We start from the raw sequence: 19,726 nt of genomic DNA on the forward strand, positions 1-19,726 counted from the left end.
CGCTGAGGCGGTACCCGGCACCTGTCCCTCTAGAATCTTCTCTCCCCACTGGCTTCAAAAGAAAATTAAATATCCTTAAATCAGTACTTAAACACCCTCATAAGCGATCAATCCCAAACACCTGGGACGCTCTGGCCACTCGAGGGGCAGGGTTGCCATCCTGACAGCCTGATCTGTTTCTTAATTGTTTCCCTCCCCCCACTTCTTTCCTCTCCCTGCTTCCACCTCCCTCCTCCCCCCCTCCCTTTCCTCCCCCCTCCCTCTCTCTTCCTCCTCCCCCTCTACCTCCTCCTCCCTCCCTCTCTCTTCCTCTCCCCACCCTCTCTTCCTCTCCCCCCTCCCTCCTTCTCTTCCTCCTCCTCCCTTCCCCCATCTCTTCTTTCTGCCCTCTTCCCTCTACACCCTCCCTCCTACCTTTTCCCTCTTCTACCGCCATACCCTCCCCCCTCTTTCCCCCTCCCTCTACCTCCCTCCCTCCCCTTCCTTCTCCTATCCCCTTCCTCCCTCCTCCTCCCTCTTCTTCCCACTCCCTCCTTCTACCTCATCTCTCCCTTTCTTCTACTACCCCCCCTCCTCCCCCTCCCACTCCCCCTCTACACCTCCTCCTCCCTTCCTCCTTCTCTCCTCACTTCCTCCTCTCCACCCTCCCTCCCTTCTCTCCCCAGCCCCCTTTCCTTCTCCCTCTCAGCAAAATCACAGGGAACAATCCCACTGACGGGACACAGATCATCACAAAAGTCATCATACGGCAATGAAGACTTAAGTGACCACTTTGATTTTTCTCTTACAAAATACATTATGAGCAGGAAAATAACATAACCACTTCTGCATTCATCTTGTTGCAAGGCAGGAATTAAGCATAACTCAGATTGGGGGGATTTCTTAGGGTCCATAGTACACATTGTTACATGTGAGCAGAGTAGGACCGCTGGTGGTACCCCAGCCCTGCGTGGGCCGGCCCACTGGTCTCACTTTCTTTCCTTTGACCTATCTGGAGTAGCTTCCCCCTGAAATCTACACCAATCAAAAGTATTATTACAGGGGCGCCTGGGTGGCACAGCGGTTAAAGCGTCTGCCTTCGGCTCAGGGCGTGATCCCGGCGTTCTGGGATCGAGCCCCACGTCAGGCTCTCCCGCTATGAGCCTGCTTCTTCCTCTCCCACTCCCCCTGCTTGTGTTCCCTCTCTCACTGGCTGTCTCTATCTCTGTCGAATAAATAAATAAAATCTTAAAAAAAAAAAAAGTATTATTACAGATAACTGATATATTATAAAATAGAAACAAGATCATCTTTGGAAGCCTTTGCTATATCCAACCACCCAGGTCACGTGATATAAGTCAAACGCTGAGTGTGCTCCTGGAGGCAGGTTCAGGACACGCCCTCACCCCTCGTCCCTGGTCCCTCTGGGCAGGGGCCCCTCTAAGCTTCTAGAAGTCGCTGCACAGCTGAGTTGTAGGCGCCACTGACTCCCCAGGTTACTCCAGACGTGTCCACTATGAAGGGAAGTCCCCTAAGTCCCTAGGAGCAGATGAGCTGCCAAACCCCCAAAAGCACCCTGAGCACGACCCTCTTGATGTGACAAGCCTGCCCACTCCAGGTGTTGGTGGAGCCCCTCCCCAGGGGCTCCTCAGCCAGGAGGTGAAGGTGAGCGCTCAGGGGAGCATGACCCCCCACTTCCTCATTGCAGGTTTGCCCCCAGTGAGAGGAAGAAGACAAAGGGACAAAAGCAGGAGGGGACGCCCTAGCTCCAGTCCCACTGCCACTTTCCCTGCTCCTCCTGCGCCCTGCGAGTGGGGGGGATCCCACCTGGGGTTCCCCTGAGAAGGACGAGGGGTTCCAGTCACCCTCTGCTGGGAGCACAGCACCGTGGTCAGGGTGTGCTGGGCAGCCTGACCAGACCCTCCTGGGTGCCACTGGGGAGGGCCGCAAGGACCAGGCCGGGTTCTGGTTTCTAACCTGCTCCACGACTCAGAGAGTGTCTGAGGGCTGCACGTCCTTTACCCCTACAGAGGCAGCCTCTCTGAGGCGCTAAGCCCCGGACAGGGATGCAGAGCCCCCCCCCCCCCCCCCCCAGTCTCCCCGAGCGTCTGATGGAAGAGGTGGCCCGTTCCTGTCCTCCCAGGGGTCTTCCCTCTGGTCATCGTGGATGTGTGAAGCCTCCGCCCCCACCACCCATAGCCTGGGACCCAGTGGCTGTCACCTCTCCTCACCACAGACTCAGCTACACCTGGGTTTGGCTCCTTTGCAGGCCGGGAAGCAATCCGTTCTGCAAGGCGCTGTTGCCTCGGTGATGCACGACTCAGAGCTGTGACCCTCCTGTGATTTCAACACGACACATAAGAGTGTACTTTTCTTCTCAGGAAAGGACATGTGTGAAGATGAAGAGTCTAAAGTCCAGTGGTGAGGAGACTGTCTTTGCCAGTGATTACTGTCTGCCTTTGGATAATAAATATTACTCAGTCCCTTAAACGATAATTTATTTTTTTGTTACAAAACCAATTATAAGAGTTAAGAAAATACTTAGGTTTTCAAAGACCGAAATGAAACATTCACAAATAACCAGGTTTAAGTGCTGGTATATATTTTTCCAAACTTTTCGTATCTCTCTCTCACACACTCACACTCACACACACACACACACACACGCACACGCGCGCACAAACACACACGGGTATGTGATTATTCTCAGAACCGGAATCCGACCATACACATCCGTAACGCTACGTCATGAACACTGAGCCACATCGGTACGCTGTTCTTGCCACGTTCCTTTTAGAGCAGGAAATACTGTCACTCCACAGATTAACAAATCCCCCAGGAATTCACAGTTAGGGTACTTCAGGATTTTTTAGTCCTAGAATACAGAACACCTTTGATTATAAACTCTGCAGAAATTCCTATAATCAGAAATAATAGGTCAAAGGGCACACAAGCCTTTTTAAGGCTTTCCACACACAGTCATGACCCAACCGGACCCCACAGTGTCTCCCTCATCTCGTCGGGGTGGAGACTTCCCACCTCCTGGCTCAAGGACGACACTGAGAAGCTGAAACAGCCATAGGCGCTCGGGCTTTCCTGCAGACCCCCCACTGGAATCCACAGTCAAGGGCAGGACTGCAGCTCTTCAAAACACAGCTCCCTCCGCCCACTGGGCAAATCCACCAAGAACAGGAATGCGACTCAGCGCCTTCTCTGCCTGGACAGAGCCACACTTCCAGCCCAGGAAAACGCAGAGGCCACGTGCCAGGGTGGCCGGAGTGGGTCCTTCGCCAGGCCCGGGGGGACCCACAAGGAGGGTAACGAGGCACCGGGCATTGGTCTTGAGGTGCTGGGTCAGGGATTCTTAAACACCTCTGAGCCTGGGCACTGGGGACAGCCCCACACGACCGCAGCTAGCAGAGCTGGCTTTGTCTCCAAAGTGCAGGACGCGGGTGAGAGACCTCAGTACTGGGAGATGTTAGTCTTGAAATACGTTACCTGTTCAAATTCTAAACTGAGCTAATGAACCTCACCGTGGTACACTGCTCAGTAAAGCTGCACGGTGGTTTCCCTAAGCCCGAGGTGGGGCGGGGAGCGGGGGCCATCCTCAGTAAAGGCTCCGAGAGGCTGAGGCCCAGGCCAGCACGCAGCAGGGCGTGCTGCCAAGAAGCAGACACAGACCCCCGCGTCCTGACCCCCAAGGGCGGCCTGCTTTGCTGTGTGCCCACGGAGACTCGGGCCATCCCTAAAACCATCACAATCAGGTGCTGCTTAAACAAATGCTATATAAATCAATCAGAGGGCAATTCCATGTGGTTTTAGGACATTTTAAAAACTGCTTTACTACAGCCGAGTTACAGTGAAGAGACTCCCCAGACTCACAAACTGATGGGTGGACGCAGAGTCTGAAAGGTAGGACTCGTTATTCCGGCCAAGCAGCGGGGCCTGGAGGAGAGGGTTACTGACCGCAAGTCAGATGCCTGGATCCTTGTCCCATCTCTGCTGCCGGCTGTGTGGCCCCTGAGCAGGCCACAAAATCCCCTCCGCCAAATAAAGAATCCACGTTGCAAAATCTCAAGTGTCTGTGCAGCTCTGACGTGGACAGGCCCTGCCTGCGACACCAGACACCCAAGGACAGGATGCCGATCACGCACGCTGCACGCTGGGCCAGAGAACCGAGGTGCGCCGCACCTGACAGGTGAAGAGACGTGCCGTCTTACCACTGACTTATACTAAAACTAGTCTTTTATTTCATTATACATTAAACATCATTTACATAATCAGAAGGAACGGATTTCCCGGATTGGTAACTGACTACGACATTTTCTTTAACCCAAAAAAAAATAATAAAAGTTTTATAAAGTATTTTCAGACACCGTTTCATTGAACGTCACGATTTCCAAGTTTTACCACGACAGCCAAAGAGAGGAGAGGCTTGAAAATTAAAATATGTTGGGCTTTAAAGAGTTACTTGAATGGGGTCGCTGGGGGGGCTCAGTCGGTTAAGCAACTGCCTTTGGCTCAGGTCATGATCTCAGGGTCCTGGGATCGAGCCCCACATCGCGCTCCCTGCTCTGCGGGGAGCCTGCTTCTCCCTCTGCCTGCTGCTCTCCCTGCTCATGCTCTCTCACTCTCTGTCAAATGAATGAACTTTTAAAAATCTTTAAACAAATAACAATACAAACAAAAATAGTTACTCGAACAAATATTACAACCCATGTGAACTCTCACTGATAAGCATCCGAAGAGGCACTCAAATATCCTGGCTTTTACCACGTACTCAGAAAAGGCCCTAAGGGAATTTTCCACTTGTGCAGATTTCCCCCTTCTTCCTACCCTGGGACACTACCTCACTGCTCGGCTGTCACAGGAGTTAAGACACTGTTCACGACGTCCCGTCCACAGGGCAGAGGAGACTCCCCCACCATGTGATGCGATGGGACAGGCCCCGGGCACGAGAAAGCAGACCCAGCCGGGCCTGGGCCGGCTCTCCCGTGCAGACAGACAGACGTGGTCTCAGCCCTGAACGCAGGCTCCCAGAGCTCTTCATTGCCTAAATACACGTATGCTTTCTAGAATGACCGAGCACAGCACATGGAAGACAGGATGGTGAGGACCATAACTGGGTACCCACACAGGCCTCAGGAGCCCTGGCAGACCAGCAGCGGAGCCCGGGGACACTAGCCTTCATGGGCACACACCCCGGGCTCCAAGAGCTGCAGCCGGACACCCCCTGATACCCCCCTGCTGCTCTGTGTGACCGAGTTATCAGGCTCCGAGGAGCAGAGCTAGAGTTGGGCAGTGCTGGGAGCCTCGACCTACCTGAAGCCTGGATAAATACATGCTTTTGTTCCCACTTTCTGTGTCTTAACAACAAAACAGACACAAGAACAAAGAAGTCATCTAAAGTAGTATGTTTATCCAACAGTCTCTCATGAACTCAATTTTTAGCTGGAATATCACGGCAGGGAGAAGTAAAATGTACAGACGTGCGTGGCCGTGAGGACACATGGCCCCGGGCCGGGAGACGGTCTAGGAGAAGGCTGGGATGAAGTACTGCAGGGAAACATCTTCGTGGAGCAAATCAAAATGGACAATCTTGTTAGTGACAATGTCTGTGAAGAGAAGAAAACCGGTCACCGCAAAGACTCCTCTCACCGAGCCCCTACGTCGTCTCCTGGAGCCTGGCCTCCCCGCGCTCCGCTCCCCGCCACAGGACCGGCCCACAGGCAGGGGAGACAAGGCTCAGAAGTTGGGCGAAAGCCCCCATTTACCAAACTCAGGGTCCTTCCAGGAAGATGCAATTTCCCGCCCGAGAGCGACCTAAGCGTGCGGAGAAGGCCCAGCGTCGCGGCTCACCTCCCCCAGGAGACAGGCTGCGGCGCGCACCAGGGCACAGGAGGGGTACACATCGCACAGAAGCCCAGGTTGGGCACTGCGCGGGGCAAAGGGCAAACTCCACGGGGGGCCTGCTCAGTTCCACAGCAGTAAGAGGCACGAGTGACAGCAGCAGTCAGGGCCCACAGCCACCAAGGGGATGGGAGCAGCACAGGGGAGCTGAGGGTAGGCTGCTCTCCAGGCCTCTGAGGTCAAAGGCTGGGACCAAATGGAGCCCGTTAGGGTGGGCTGGCCCAACTGCCAGGCTGAGGAGGGACCCGTCCCAAGGGACAGGGGTGGGGAAGGGGCACAGCACCAGCAGAAACACCCTCCAGGAGAGGCGGAGGGTGGAGATGGAGGGCATGCGGCACAGTGCCCCAGCGGGGGGCAGCAGATCAGACACCTGGAGGACGCTACCCCAGGGGCAGAAACTACAGGCAGAAAAGCCGGTTTGAGGGACAAAGGATAGGGTAGGAGAAATCCAAATTCTGCTGTGTCACAATCTCCTGGTCCATCTCTGCCACTCTTGGGGACCCCAAAGTCCCCTTTCCGAGGGCACCAGCAGCTGAGCTGGCCACCTGGCCCAGAACCATCAAGGCCCTCTGTCCTCAGTGGCCACGAGGGCATGCTCAAGGACAATGCCACCCCACCTCTGGGCTTCCGTTCTGCACAGGGCACGGTTGGGCTACACTGAGGCCACTTGAAGGGCTCACCAGGACCACAGTGGCACCAGCCAGCAGCCTGTCCGGAGCTCATCAGCAGATCGGGGGCCGTTTAAGCCTGCGTGGACCCCATACTGAGGTGCGGTTCCAGGAACGAGCAAGAGGCGAGGCCGAGGGTTCTCAGGATGCAGCGCATGGCAACACTAGTAACCTGCCCCAGAACCCAGCCATTCCGGTGTCTCTGCCTTAACCCCGGCACCCTGTCCTCCGCACACCACCTCCTGTGCCCCATCACCCCATCCTAGTGCCTTCCGGACGTGCTAACTGCCCTCCTTCGATCTGCTTCACTGTGTGCGTCTCCTTCTGGAGGGCAGCCCTTCCTTGGCACAGCCACCTAGAATTCTCTACTCCTTGTCCAGAGTGCTGGCAATATGCCAGCAGTCAGGTGGACTCCTGGGCCATCCTCAGTTCTGCCCCTGGTGGCCGAGTGTTCAGCCTGACAGTTCTTCCGCGCAAGGCGGAGCTCCCTCTCGGTTGCCAAGGAGACGGAAAGAGCCTTGAAAAGCCGGGGTGGGTAAACCCTTCCTCATGTGCAGCCAATAACTGACCAGGGCCGACAGGCATATGCATAGCCGAGGAAGACAGGGCTGACCCCGATCGAGGAACCATTGTGAGAAATCAGGAGCCGAGAGGAAGCCAGACGCCCAGATATGGGAACAACTGCAGGAACCGCTCGGGTTTAGACCCGGAAAGGCAACAAAGGCAGAGCAAGGGACCTTCAGTCCAAGCCCAATTTATGGGGTCAGGGGCTCCTAGCGTCAGGTCAGACCAACGCAGCAGGACTGGACGATCAGTACCCGTTCTCCAGAAGCTTCTCCCCAGGCGCCAACCCACACATGACGGCCAAGTGAGGCAGCCACAGCCCTGTGCCAAGCCAGCGTGGCTGCAGGCCGCCAGGTGTGGCTGAATCCGGGAAAACCCAAACCCCCACCTGCCCTGGAACACTGGCTCCGTGGGGCCGAGCCGCGTCTGCACTTAGGAGACCGCGTACTGCTACGAGCCCGCCTCCGATTACGGAATCGGAAACGTGTAAAATGATCCCTGTGCACACTCACTGCACACGGCCTTTGTAGGATTCACTTGCTGCCCAGCGAGGAACTGCAGGAGCTTCCGGATGTCTATGTGCACTTCAGCCATCTGCTCTGGGTCTCTGTCCTGAGAGGCGTCCTCAGAGGCTGCAATGACATGAACAGCTTGGGGCGAGACAGGGAAGCCAGGGCAGCACGATGACAGCTGAAATGAACGATTTACATTCCCGTGGGCAGGAAGCAGCCTGGAGATGCCGCAAGGTGTGGACACCATCACCGGCTAAGCGAGCAGGTAGCAGGTGCTTCTAAAATACTACGCGAATTCCCAGCGAATCTTCCTTTACGGTAACCTGAGACATGGCCCACTCTCCCCATTTTGGTCCAAGAAAACAGTCCCTATTAGTCCCCTGACACATACTGAGAAGGACCACACAGAGCTCACGTGAGACCGGTCCTTTGGACGAGAAAGAAAAGGTCCTCTGGGCAAGCATCAAAGACAAGACCCTTATTGTAATTTAATCAAATAAAGAAAACAAGTAACACCCAAGGCAGTCATTTCACACAAGTTAGCAAAGCCTTACTTGTGTGGCCTTCACTTGGCTGGAGCGGCACGCGGGTCACTATAAAGTAAAATCCTTCGCTGCGCCAGGTTGATGGGCCTTTGATAACCCAACTTGCACTTACACATTTTACTGTAAAAGTGGCAGGCCTATCACATGGTTAAGAACATGCGTTGGGGGTGCTAGGTGGCTCAATTGGTTAAGCCTTTGACCTCAGCTCCAGTCATGATCTCAGGGTCCTGGGTTGGAGCCCCCTCGTTGTTCTGCTCTACGCTCTGCAGGGAGCCTGCTTCTTCCTCTCCCTCTGCCCCTCCCCCCCACTTACTTATTCTCTTTCTCTCTAAAATAAATGAATAAAATCTTAGGGGAAAAAAAGAACGTGCATGGCACTAATCCAGTTTCCACGTCATCAGTGGACTTCCTGGGGCCCTGCCTGCCGCCTGCCCAGCATCCACAAGTTTGCCATCCCTGGCCACGAGCCCTGTGGCCACCCCTCAGGTCCCCCCTGTTCCCCCAGTCCAGTCAGTTACCCTGTCGTTCGCCACTACTGAATTGGTCCAATGGTCTTTGTCACCGTGTAGGGGATGAAAAATTTGGTCATGCGAGGAAAGCTGCCATCTGCTAACTTAATTTTGTAAATACTAGGGACTAAAGTGGGAGGAAGCAAACCTTGTCTACCTTGTGAGGCCATTTCAGGTGAGAAATGGGCAGAACAGGCCTCCACGGTCCCCAGGGAGGCCTGGGAGGCCAACCTTCCCCACTCGGGCCTCAGCTGCCTGTTCCCTCCCCAAGCATGAAATCGAGCCACCGGATTTCTCCCATTTTCCAGCAGAATGTGATACCTGAAACAATGTATTACACGCAAAACACGAACCACCTGAAAACTTACCCAATGGAGGGTTCCCCAGGTCTTTAAAGTGAGTTGTAACACACACTAGTTCTGTTTCTATTTTCAAGTTCAATTCTCCATTTAGGTTTGCTTCGATAATCTGCAAATTGAGTATTTTATAGTCTTAAAAAAGAAAAGGAAAGCAAAAAAGGGGGAAAAAAGGACATCAGCTTCCGCCAAACCAGGTGACAAGGCAGCCCCACAGCCCCAGACTTCTCCCGATGGCAGCAAGACCCACCCGGCATCCGTGACAGTGGGACTCCAAAACCCCCAGAGGAGGGGGCCCCTCAGAGCGGAGACCCGGAGGTGGTGGAACTGGGAGGGGCCAAGGAGCAGGGGAGGCCTGACTCCAGGCCTCCAGGAAGAGCCAGCAGTGACAGGAAGCCTCAGGAGCAAAGCCACAAGGTGAGCAAAACTGGGACGTGCGGTTTACAGGAGGCAAGGACAGAGAGGGAGAGGTGACACTGAGGGGCCACTACAGAAGAGGCAGCGTGCTGTGACGTGCTGTGGTCACAATGGGACAGAGAACCCTAAGATCTGGACCTCAAACCGTCTTGGTCCCACTCCCATGTCGAGAATGAAAACCCACCCTCTAAGAGGATTCCTAAGCCCCACACCAAGATCTTCGGGAAAGACAGAAAGAACAGTGGCCACAGAGCATGCTCAGAGATGCAGGGTGTAACAGACCATGTCAGGATCCACGAGGGGAAACCGCCAATAATAGAAGGGAGACAGCGGAGCCCAAGTCAGAGTCAGGGGAGCTCAGAAGTGCCTGGTCAGTCCTCACACAGGCACAGCCTGACTCGGAAAGAGAAGGCAACACTTCACCAGTGGAGACCAGACTAGAAGGCGAGGAGCAGGCAGGCCCCAGGGAGGGCGTGGTGAGACAGTGAGGAGGACACACAGGACACAGAAACTGCCCAGCAGCAGCGACACAGAGAACGAAGGACCTGAAGGGAGCCACAGTGAAACCCGAGGAGGGTGAGCAGTCCATAAGGAGCCCTAGAAATGGGGGGCCAAAACATGGGAAGGAACGCTGCCCACGCTCCAGGACCGGGGGGACTGGGGGACATTGCCCGTGCGCTGAGGAAAACCAGCTGGAGCGGCCCACAGCGGCTTCAGAGAAGGTCCCTCGCCACACCTCTCTCCACCACAAAAGCCACACTACTCACAGTGACACAATCAGAGAGGAGAGCACGCAGCACAAGCCAGGTGGCCCATCCCGCCAGGCTGACCTCGCACAGATGGGGACACAAAGCAACGCGGCTCCCACAAGTCCCTCCCAAATGACCCGCTAGACGACAGCTCAACGAGAACATGGGCCATTTGCTGTCCCTGTACAGTGCAAACAGCACCCCCGTGGCCTACAGGGGGCTGCAAGGGCAGAGTCCCATGGAACCGCTTTAGGCTCTGGTAACGGAGACATCGTGCACCTGCTACAGATGGGAAGGGAACGCAGACGTTAGGAGAAGCTTGCTCACGGCCTTATTCTTTAAGCGGCCAAACCCTGTCTCCTAACTACAACCATAAAACCTTGAGAATTTCCTGGGAACATACCCTTTATTTAAAAACCAAGCTCAGAGGTTGGGCTTGGTGACCTGGGCTCAGTGAGAGGTGCCGGCCGCTCCCTGGTACCTGCCCTCCCTCCCATCCCCGCCACTGTCCCAAGCCCATTTCCCAGGTCACAGACAGCACTCCTTTCAAGCTCCACCCTCCACCACCAACCAGCAGGCTTTTGCAACGGAACAAAATCCACCAATGAAGTTCAGAGGGAGATCCGTGTGCTGCTGAACGGCTCACAGCCTCACTGATCCGCCCATGGCACGCTGTGCTGCTCTCCCAGATGTTGGCACCTGCCCCTTTCTAAAGCCTGCAGGTCTCAGGAATCCACATAGCCATTTGCAAGTCGGAGTTCTGTTCACCCACCAACACAAGACACCGCCAGTGGGAAGACACGGGGGCAGCAGAGGCCCGAGACCCAGGGGCAGCGGCAGGCACCCTGCCCACACAGCTCTGGGCTCTGGGGCAGCCACGTCTCCATACATAGTGAGTATGGTCTAGGATTCCTTGTTCCTGTTAACACTGGTGAATGTATTTCTCATTCTAGAAACAAAACCGAAAACGTCTCTGAACTTGAGTAATAAGCTCTTATCTCCTAGGGTTTGTTATTTTTTAAAGATTTTATTTTTAAGGCATCTCTACCCACAACGTGGGGCTCAAACTCACAGCTGTGAGACTGTGAGCGGGAGGAGGGCCACAGGAAGCCTGGCACTGACTCACATGCCCCACGGACTGAGCCAGCCATGTGCCCCGGACGCTCTGGAAATTAAACAGAAAACACCCTCCAGCTGTTGCATCATCTCGGAAATATGCCCTCAAATGTTAAGTGTTTGCTGTCAACTTGACAAGTGAACCCAGAATATGCTGTCATATTTCTAAGCCCACCCTCCTGGAATCTGGAAACAATACCTTACTAAAATAATATAAAACAACTTGTATGTTCTCAGTGCTTTTGAAAAACAGCGGTTTTATAGAAAGATTTAATTCAGGAAAGCAGCTTGCCATTGTGTGAGACTTACTTCAGCCTTCCAGGCTGTCCTCTTTCTTCCGAGTCCTAACACCCGAGTGATCACACACTAAACCCCCTTCCCTGAGCACCCCCAGTGTCGGGAACACCATGCACTCCAGCGTTATTCTCTCTTACAGGTCTGGATAAGACTTTACTGCTTCCCACAATTTCCTTAGTGATAATCACCTACCACTTCTAGAAGACTGACCCAATGTGCTGGGCACACAACAGGAAGTGCCTCTCCGTGCCCAGAGAGCAGCAAGGCCCCCGTGAAGGCGCGCTATCCTGCCCACTTCGGGTGACACCCACCACAGGGCCCAAGGGCTGCATGGTACGGCTGGGAGGGGCCCCGGGTCTGTGTGGCCCTGAGGAGTCCCCCTTTGTCACCACGTCACAACACTGTCACTCCCGCTATAACCACGAAGCTCACGTGTGCAGCTCTGCGAAGGTGCTTCTGAGCTAAGAAGTGAGGCAGAGCAGGACAGAGCTCCCACCACGGCCACCAGCACCTGGACGCACATCGGGACTGGGTCCCAGACCCCAGCCCACACCTCCTGAACCAAAACCTCAGTTGGCCTCATGAGACCCCAGGCAATGCAGGGGGTTTGGGGGGGGGGGACCAGAAGCCTGGAGTAGACTCCTGGCCGTCTGCACAGGTCTCCCCTGCTCCTGCACGAGTCCTCCACACACCGCCCCATGGGCCGCATCCCTCCCTGCAAAGGTGGGGGAAGGGCAGGGGTCTCAGAGAGGGCGTCTGAGCACCTCTGGGCTGAGCCACCTCCTTTTCACTCTTTCTCTCCTGTGACCTTCAGACGCAGAATTCTGGTGACCAAGTCACGCTCGCTATGCGCCTAGCCACTCCGGAACACTTCTGACTGAGTATTCTAGACTACAGCAGCCACGCCATGAAATCTCTGTTTCTACACATTCCAGAGGAGAGAAAAACACCTCTGATGACCCTGTCTAGGCCACTTTGCTGAGTCATTTCCGCTGGACCGAAAGAACAAACAACCAGAGCCTTGGATTAATTGCCCTGCCTTTTCCCTCCTGGGCCACTCTGAGCCTCTCGGAACTGCCCGGAGTCGCCCTGGAGGAAGCTCCCAGCCTGACAACCGATCAACAGCAGAGCAGTCACAGGGGAGCACAGACGTTCTGGGGCAGCCTTATCCCGGGTTAAGTGGACAGGACATTCAACTCCTGGCCAACACCAGCGATTCATTCAAGAAATACGCATGAGCACATGAAATGTGGAATGTGCTGTCCGAGACATAAGGAAACAAGGCCCAAACTGTTGAACATATTTTTCATGTGCCATGGAGATAAACAGGCAGGACGAGGGCAAACATGAAACGCTCCCCAGTGCAGGGAGTAGAGAAGCACTAGAACAGCGTTCCACAGGCCGCTGTGCGTCGGCGGGCTCTCCACACAGGCCAGGTCCCCGGAGCTGCCGGGACACCACGGGGTGAGTGTGAAGGCATCCACGCCTCCGCCAGGCCAGGCCTCCTCCCAGGGCACACAGCCCGAACCGAACACTTGTGAAAGACGTGGACTACTCTTTTCTAAAGAAGTCATCACTTACAAGGTAATTGCTGATGTTTTTCATTTTTTCCACGATGCTCTTCATCGTCTTCAAGACTGGTAAATAAATACTCACCTACAAAACCAATGAGACACATCGAAAGTGTTAAAAACAGGAACATAGTCAAGTACCAACAGGGGCTCGCTACCTGCGTTTGGAACGTGTGTCTGCTTAACAGCTCTGAAATCCTGCTGTAAAGTTGTCTGAATAAAGCTCCTTTAAAAATAAGAAAAAAAACTTTACAACTTTGCTTCCTCCTTTCTGGTTACCGGGGCCCCTGTGGGCATTCGCCTGGGGCCAGGATGTAGCCCTTCAGCTGGGATGTCCCCGCACACACCCAGGGGATGACACTCAGCGCTCACGGAAGCCCGTCCTCAGAGGGGCCAGAGCCACGCTCCCGGCCTCCTCCCACCCTGACCAACGCCGCGAGCAAGTCTGCCCCCAGGTGCTCAGACCGGGTTCCTAATGATGCCTGAGATGGCGCAGGTGCCTTCCAGCAAGAGAAATTGTGAGCGAGAGGTAGAGGACCCTTTGGCATCATCGTTCCTCTCAGGGGCTCTGAGATTCCTGCCAGCGGGACTGGAGGAACCCCTCTCTTGGCTCCTGCTGAACCGACTGTCCCCCCAAGTGCTAAGTTAGGTTAGTTTTACTCAAGCACGACGATCCAAGCACTCTGCGCTCCTGTGTGTAGAGTGTGGCGTTCCTACTATACGCAGCGCTGTCTTAAGATGTTTTAAGTGAACAGCGAAAGGCAAATACTGCAATTCTCTGTCCTGGAGTGTCTTTAAACATGACTAGTGTTTCCTCTCAGGTACTACACGATTTTTAAATAAAATATACTGCGAGTCCATAACTAACAGCAGGGAATTCAAATCACACCACTGAACACGTCATGAGCGGAAGGCGACAGGCATCACTCACGTCGGAGTCTGGGACTGTAGGTTCTTGCAAATCCTTCCACAGTCTTCTAGGAATAACCTTAACGGGGATGTCATGCGTCACGATACGGCTACTGCTCGACACAGATAACTGCCAAAAGAAAAATTCAAAGATGTTTTCATAGTGTCAACATCAAAAAAGCAAACAGAGTAACTGAAGCATAAATAGAAGTTGATGCCAAATCTAAATGGAACGTTCTCAATTTGTTCATCAAAGTCCATTCACCAAATATTTATGGCGCGCCTGTTCTGCTCGGAGTCCTGGTAAGGAGTTGGACGTGTGGTGAATAAGACACGTCCCCACGTTCCAGGGACCCACATGGGTCAATCAGCAAGAAACCAACACACACAGGGGCATCTGCCTTCGGCTCAGGTCATGATCTCCAGGTCCTGGGATCGAGTCCCACATCTGACTCCCTGCTCAGTGGGGAGTCTGCTTCATCCTCTCCCTCTGCCCCTCCCCCTGCTCATGCGCACACGCACTCTCTCTCTCTCGTTCTCATTCTCTCAAATAAATAATCTCTTAAAAAAGGGGTGGGAGTGGGGGCTGTAGTGTGAGGGAAGGTGGGGAGGAGCAGCACCAGGCTGTGGGTTTCAGGGAGCCAGAAGAGGATACATTCCAAGCGGGAGGCCCAGGGACCCCAAAGCGTGGGAGCTGAGCAACAAGGGGACGCTCCAGGGAACCATATGGATGGTGGTAGTTGCCGATTTGGCTCCAAGACAGGCGGGGCCGAGTGTGCAGGGCTCTGGACATCACGGTAAGATGTATGAACGCCGTCCTGTGAGCTGGGAGAGCCTATGGGATGTGTGTCCCAAGGACAGCCAGGCGATAGAGGCTTCTGGAAGCAGCACTGAAGATGCATGCCTTCTCGGAGAATGAGAGGTCACCCAAAGGTGTCACAGAGGAGATGGGGAAAACCCTTCCAAGGTGGAACCGGATGGGAAGCGTGATTCTGTGTGGGCATGCGCAGACAGGGGAGGGTGCAGGAGTGCTCTGGCCCAGAGAAAAGGCAGGATCCCAGCCGAATGCGATATGATCACAACCGTATTGAAATACGAGGAGGCCCGACTCCAACAGAAACCAAATATTTGTGCACACGTCTCTCCTTTTAATAAAACCAACTAGCTTTCTCCATATCGTTGAAAAGCCTAGATTTATAGGCACTTGTAGCCCTTCTGGGAAGTGTCCTAAATGCTCCCTCCTACTCACCAGCTCTATAGACACCGTGAGGCAGGGAAAGTGTTTATTCGTCAGTTTGATCTTCAAGGCTCTGGCATTCTGGGCCGTTTTCAACGCTCGAGATAAATTTTCCGACGTCAGCTCTAAATAGATCGCGTTGTTTTCTGCTGAGACACCCTCCATTTGGAATTCACTGAAGAAGTTCTCCTACGGGAAGGAAAAGAAGGGACCTGTGTGGCTTCTCCGGTGGCCTCGGGGTGGCGTTGCCAGGCCTCCAGCACCATCTGCTCACCTGTTCCAGCTCACACCACATGCTCACCCCTCCGTTGGCCACTTTGTCCGAGAGGATGAAGTTCAGCTTCTGCGGGCTGATGCGGAGCGTGCAGGTTTTGGCAAGCTTGGCTATCATGGCACTGACCCCTGTGGTGGGGTTAAGGCGAGGAATCAGCGGGAAGCACATTGAGTGCGCAGAGCATAAGTTAGCTGGGACCACTGCATCAGCCTGGTGACACTTCCCGGTGGGAAGAGAACCCTGTCTGTCCTTCCCCGCAGGAAAGCACTCTGATACCCTGAGGTCATGCTGGCCTCCCCACAGCCCCGCCAAGTGTAGTGGGATGAGGAAAGCCAGCTGGGGGGTTAACTAGCCCCTAGCTGAGGGGTTCACTCACTCAACCTGCACTGAGGCCCACAGGGGGCTGCAGCCCAGAGGCCAGTGGGAGACTGCGCACCAGCAGGGTACAGGGACCCCCGGGGCCCCACCACCAAGGCACGTCTGCTCTGGAAGAAGCTACCTGATTCAAATCAAGTTCTGGAAATAAGCCTTGGTACCTTGGCACCCGCTCTCCTGCCTGCCAGTCCCCAACCTCCATCGCCCCATCCACCCCAGGGAAGCCCCATCCACCTCCATGGCTCCATCCTGAGGGGCATTCTCCCCCCGCTGGCCTCACACCCCGCGTTCTCGTTCCCCCGACCCTCCCACGGCCCCATCCCCCCACTCCCGCGCCCCCCGACCCTCCCGCGGCCCCCATCCTCCATCACCGCCCCCTCAGCGGACCGCCCCGCGGGCTCGCACGCACCCCTCCCCACTGGGCCCCGGCCGCGCGCGCTGCCTTTTTCCGGTCCGCCCACCCCCCTCTCCGTCCCCGCGCCGGGCGTGGCCCCCGCTCACGCGTGAAGTGGTTCAGACAGGCCGCGTCCACGATCTTGGCCCGAAACTTCATGGCGGGACACGGGCCCGCGCGGGGCGTCGGTAGCCGGTGACTCGGGTCTCCTCCTCAGCGTCCCGCGGGAAACGCCGCCGCGCGCGTATTGGTTCCGCCGCCCGGCCCGCCCCGGAGGAGGCGGGGATCCAGGGTCACGCCCCCGGGGGAGGCGGGGTTTGGGGGTCAGGTCTGCGGGAGAGGCGGGTTCTGATCACGCTCGGGGTCACACTCCGGGAGAGGGGGTCCCGCGTCTCGCTCCCGGTCATACCCCGGGAGAAGGGGTCCCGGGTCTCACTCCGGGTCACGCCCCCGGGGGAGGTGGGTTCGGGGTTACCGCTCCGGGGGAGGTGGGGATCGAGGGTCACGCCCCCGGGGGAGGCGGGGCTTGGGGGGGGTCAGGTCTTGGGGAAAGCAGGTCCCGGATCACACTCCGGGTCACGTCCCCGGGGGAGGGGTGTCCCGGGTCTCACTCCGGGTCACACCCCCTTGAAGGCGGGGATCCAGGGTCACACCCGGGGGAAGGCGAGGTCCGGGGTCACGTTCTCGGGTGAGGTCGGGTTTCGGGTCACGTCCCGAGGGGTCGGAGGCCAGGGCCATGACCGCGGGGGAGGGGACGTACCAGGGTCACGTTCCCGTCACCTCTGGGGAGAAGTGGGATCTCTGGTCGTGCCCCAGGGTGACCGGCCTCTACTCCTAGTGACTCCGCAGTCCTCAACCCCCCAAGAATGAGAAGTGTTTCAGAGGATTCACATTTTGAAAGAACTTTGTGACACCTCTTTCCAATTGTTATAAAACATTAAAAATAAAATCAATAGTTTATTTATAAAGGAGTAAATAAAATTATCACATAAATATATACCTCTCCGACCTAGGGCAGCTTTAGAACGAACCACCTCCTGGCTCTGAGGACAGCACCATGGTGAATTACGGTTTTACATTTAAATGTTTAAATTGTGATCGTTAACCCTTAAAAATAAAAGTCAGCTTTTTTACCAACAAAAAAAAATGGGTTTATTCACTGGAATAGCAGAAAGGAGAGGAATGATATTTTATGGAGAAGAAGGGGGAAATTGGGAGGAGTTGTGTGGAATGACTGTCTATCAGAGAAAAGCAGGATTTCAGGGTGATGCGGTTTCTCCATGCAGAGTTGCAAGGTGTAGTGGATTTCCTGTAGAGGGCAACCTACATTCCCCGTTGGGGCCTGAAGTTGGTGGTTCTCTCCTGTGAAGGGCTCTCCTGGGTCTGTCTTTGACAGTTCTCCCTCTAATTGAGGATAGGGGCACCTCTGCACTTTCTAGCTCCTGGCTGCACTCCACTTTAGTGAGGCTTCCCCTTTATTTTCATATCCTGAAGTCCATAAGTGATAATTCTGCAAGTTTGTCTCAAGATGAATTTCACCAGATCCGCGTTAAAATTCTTGCAGCGTAGATAATATAAACAATGTCGGAGAATTTTAAAAAACAAAATAGGAAACAGCATGAACTGAATCCAAGTTGGTTTTTCAAAGACAAGATTATCCATGTTAAGAATGTGTTATTTTGGGGTGCCTGGGTGGCCCAGTTGGTGGGGCATGTGGCCCTTGATCTGGGGTGGTCGGTTTAAGCCCCACATTGGGCATGGAGCCTACTTTTAAAAAATTATAAAAAAAAAAAAAAAGAAAGTGCCATTTTTAATGTGCTTTGCAAACGAAAACCTACAAATTTGTTTTCACCTTGATGTAGAATCAAGATGTGAAAAACAAAACAAAGTATTTGAAACGTGTAAAATACAAAAATTACAATTTTGCCTATTTTAAGATTATAACGAGAAGCTCAAATCCAGTCTACACTGTAATACAGAAGTGTTTACCAAACCAAATGTGATATAATGTCACTTTCAATTTTTTTGTGAGCAAAATATGCTTTTTTATTATGGCATAAATTAATTTTAAAATAAGTAAGTTATTACATGAGGTGGTTGCTGTAGAGATCACATAAATATGAAGAATGCATCTAAATAAGCTTTGTAAACAATGTTTCATAAAATATTGATCTTCATTTCTATTTTTTAAAGGTTTTATTTTTAAGCAATCTCTACATCAACGTGAGGCTCGAACTCACGACCCCAAGATTAAGAGTCACACGCTCCACTGACTAAGCCAGCCAGGCGCCCTGATCTTTACTTGAAATGAGTTAATTTTAAGCCCTAAAAATTAAAACAATTTTTTAAACTTGCTAAGAAGACTTCCATGATAATGCATTCTGCATAGACAAAGGCCCAAATAATATAGGAAATTTTGACCCAACAGTTATAAACTTAAGCTGTAATGATCTTTTCCTGAAAGAGAAAAGGGATCTTACGTATGAACTCTTTCAGTGTCCTTAAACTAAATAGGTTTAGCAAACTAATAATTTCAGTTCTGATAATTAAATATATTGATATTACTTCCCTACATTTTTTCCCAAATGATTGTGAAGTAAGGAATGAGTCACCAGAAATCTCTAGAAACCTGAGTGCTACTGAGTTTTCTAACGCAGGGTACATTCATGTTGCTGTCAGTCTGGCTGGTACACAGCCTTCCGATGTAAAAACAGCCACATCTCAGGGGTTGGGAAATCAGACACAGGATGATGTAGGGAACAGTATTGATATTGTTCATTATGTTTGTGTCCTGTGTGAGGAAATGTCCTAATTTTGTCCTCAATGGAAATACAACCAGAGTAGCAGATAAAAGCGTTTACTGGCTGTTGCCCAAAGCTCTGCGTGCCCAGTGTGGGTTGGGTGCTTGTTCATTTTCCCCAGTCCCTGGGGGGAGGACTGTTTGCGGTCCCGGTGTTACCAGTTAGTGTCGGAAATCTTACCCCAGGGGAAGGAGACGGGCACGGCTCAGAGCTTCTGCATCAGATTTGACAGGCAATATTTAGCTTTTTTTTTCTTTTACGTGGAAACACATAAAATGAAGGAAAGCATACTGTAGAGGTGTCGTGAGGGCATGTCTTTGGAGAATGGTACCGTTTTCAGGGATGGTTTTGCTTAAATGGCTTTTCAAATACTTCTCATCTTTTAGATGCTGCAGGAAAAATACTTCCATAAATTTCAAAAACATTTTTAGAATTACTGTTTATGGAGCCCATGACAACTGTCAGGCACAGGCTCAGGGTTAGGGTTCTTTTTTTTTTTTAAGATTTTATTTTATTTACTTATTTGACACAGAGAGAGAGAGC

General features: G+C 53.4%; 1 protein-coding gene across 1 annotated transcript; it reads right to left on the reverse strand.

The window, feature by feature from the left end:
• Positions 1–5,378: 5,378 nt before the first annotated feature.
• Positions 5,379–16,643, reverse strand: HUS1 (HUS1 checkpoint clamp component). Its single transcript, XM_040644494.1, has 8 exons — positions 16,490–16,643; positions 15,614–15,741; positions 15,352–15,528; positions 14,125–14,232; positions 13,204–13,278; positions 9,056–9,155; positions 7,634–7,753; positions 5,379–5,594 (listed from the first exon to the last, which is right to left on the reverse strand). Exons 1-8 carry the CDS (start codon positions 16,539–16,541, stop codon positions 5,512–5,514), a joined length of 843 nt encoding a protein of 280 aa, XP_040500428.1. The 5' UTR covers positions 16,542–16,643; the 3' UTR covers positions 5,379–5,511.
• Between the last annotated feature and the right edge of the window lie 3,083 nt (positions 16,644–19,726).

This window comes from Ursus maritimus, unplaced genomic scaffold (assembly GCF_017311325.1).
Source record: "Ursus maritimus isolate PB19 unplaced genomic scaffold, ASM1731132v1 scaffold_3, whole genome shotgun sequence".
Taxonomy (NCBI): domain Eukaryota; kingdom Metazoa; phylum Chordata; class Mammalia; order Carnivora; family Ursidae; genus Ursus; species Ursus maritimus.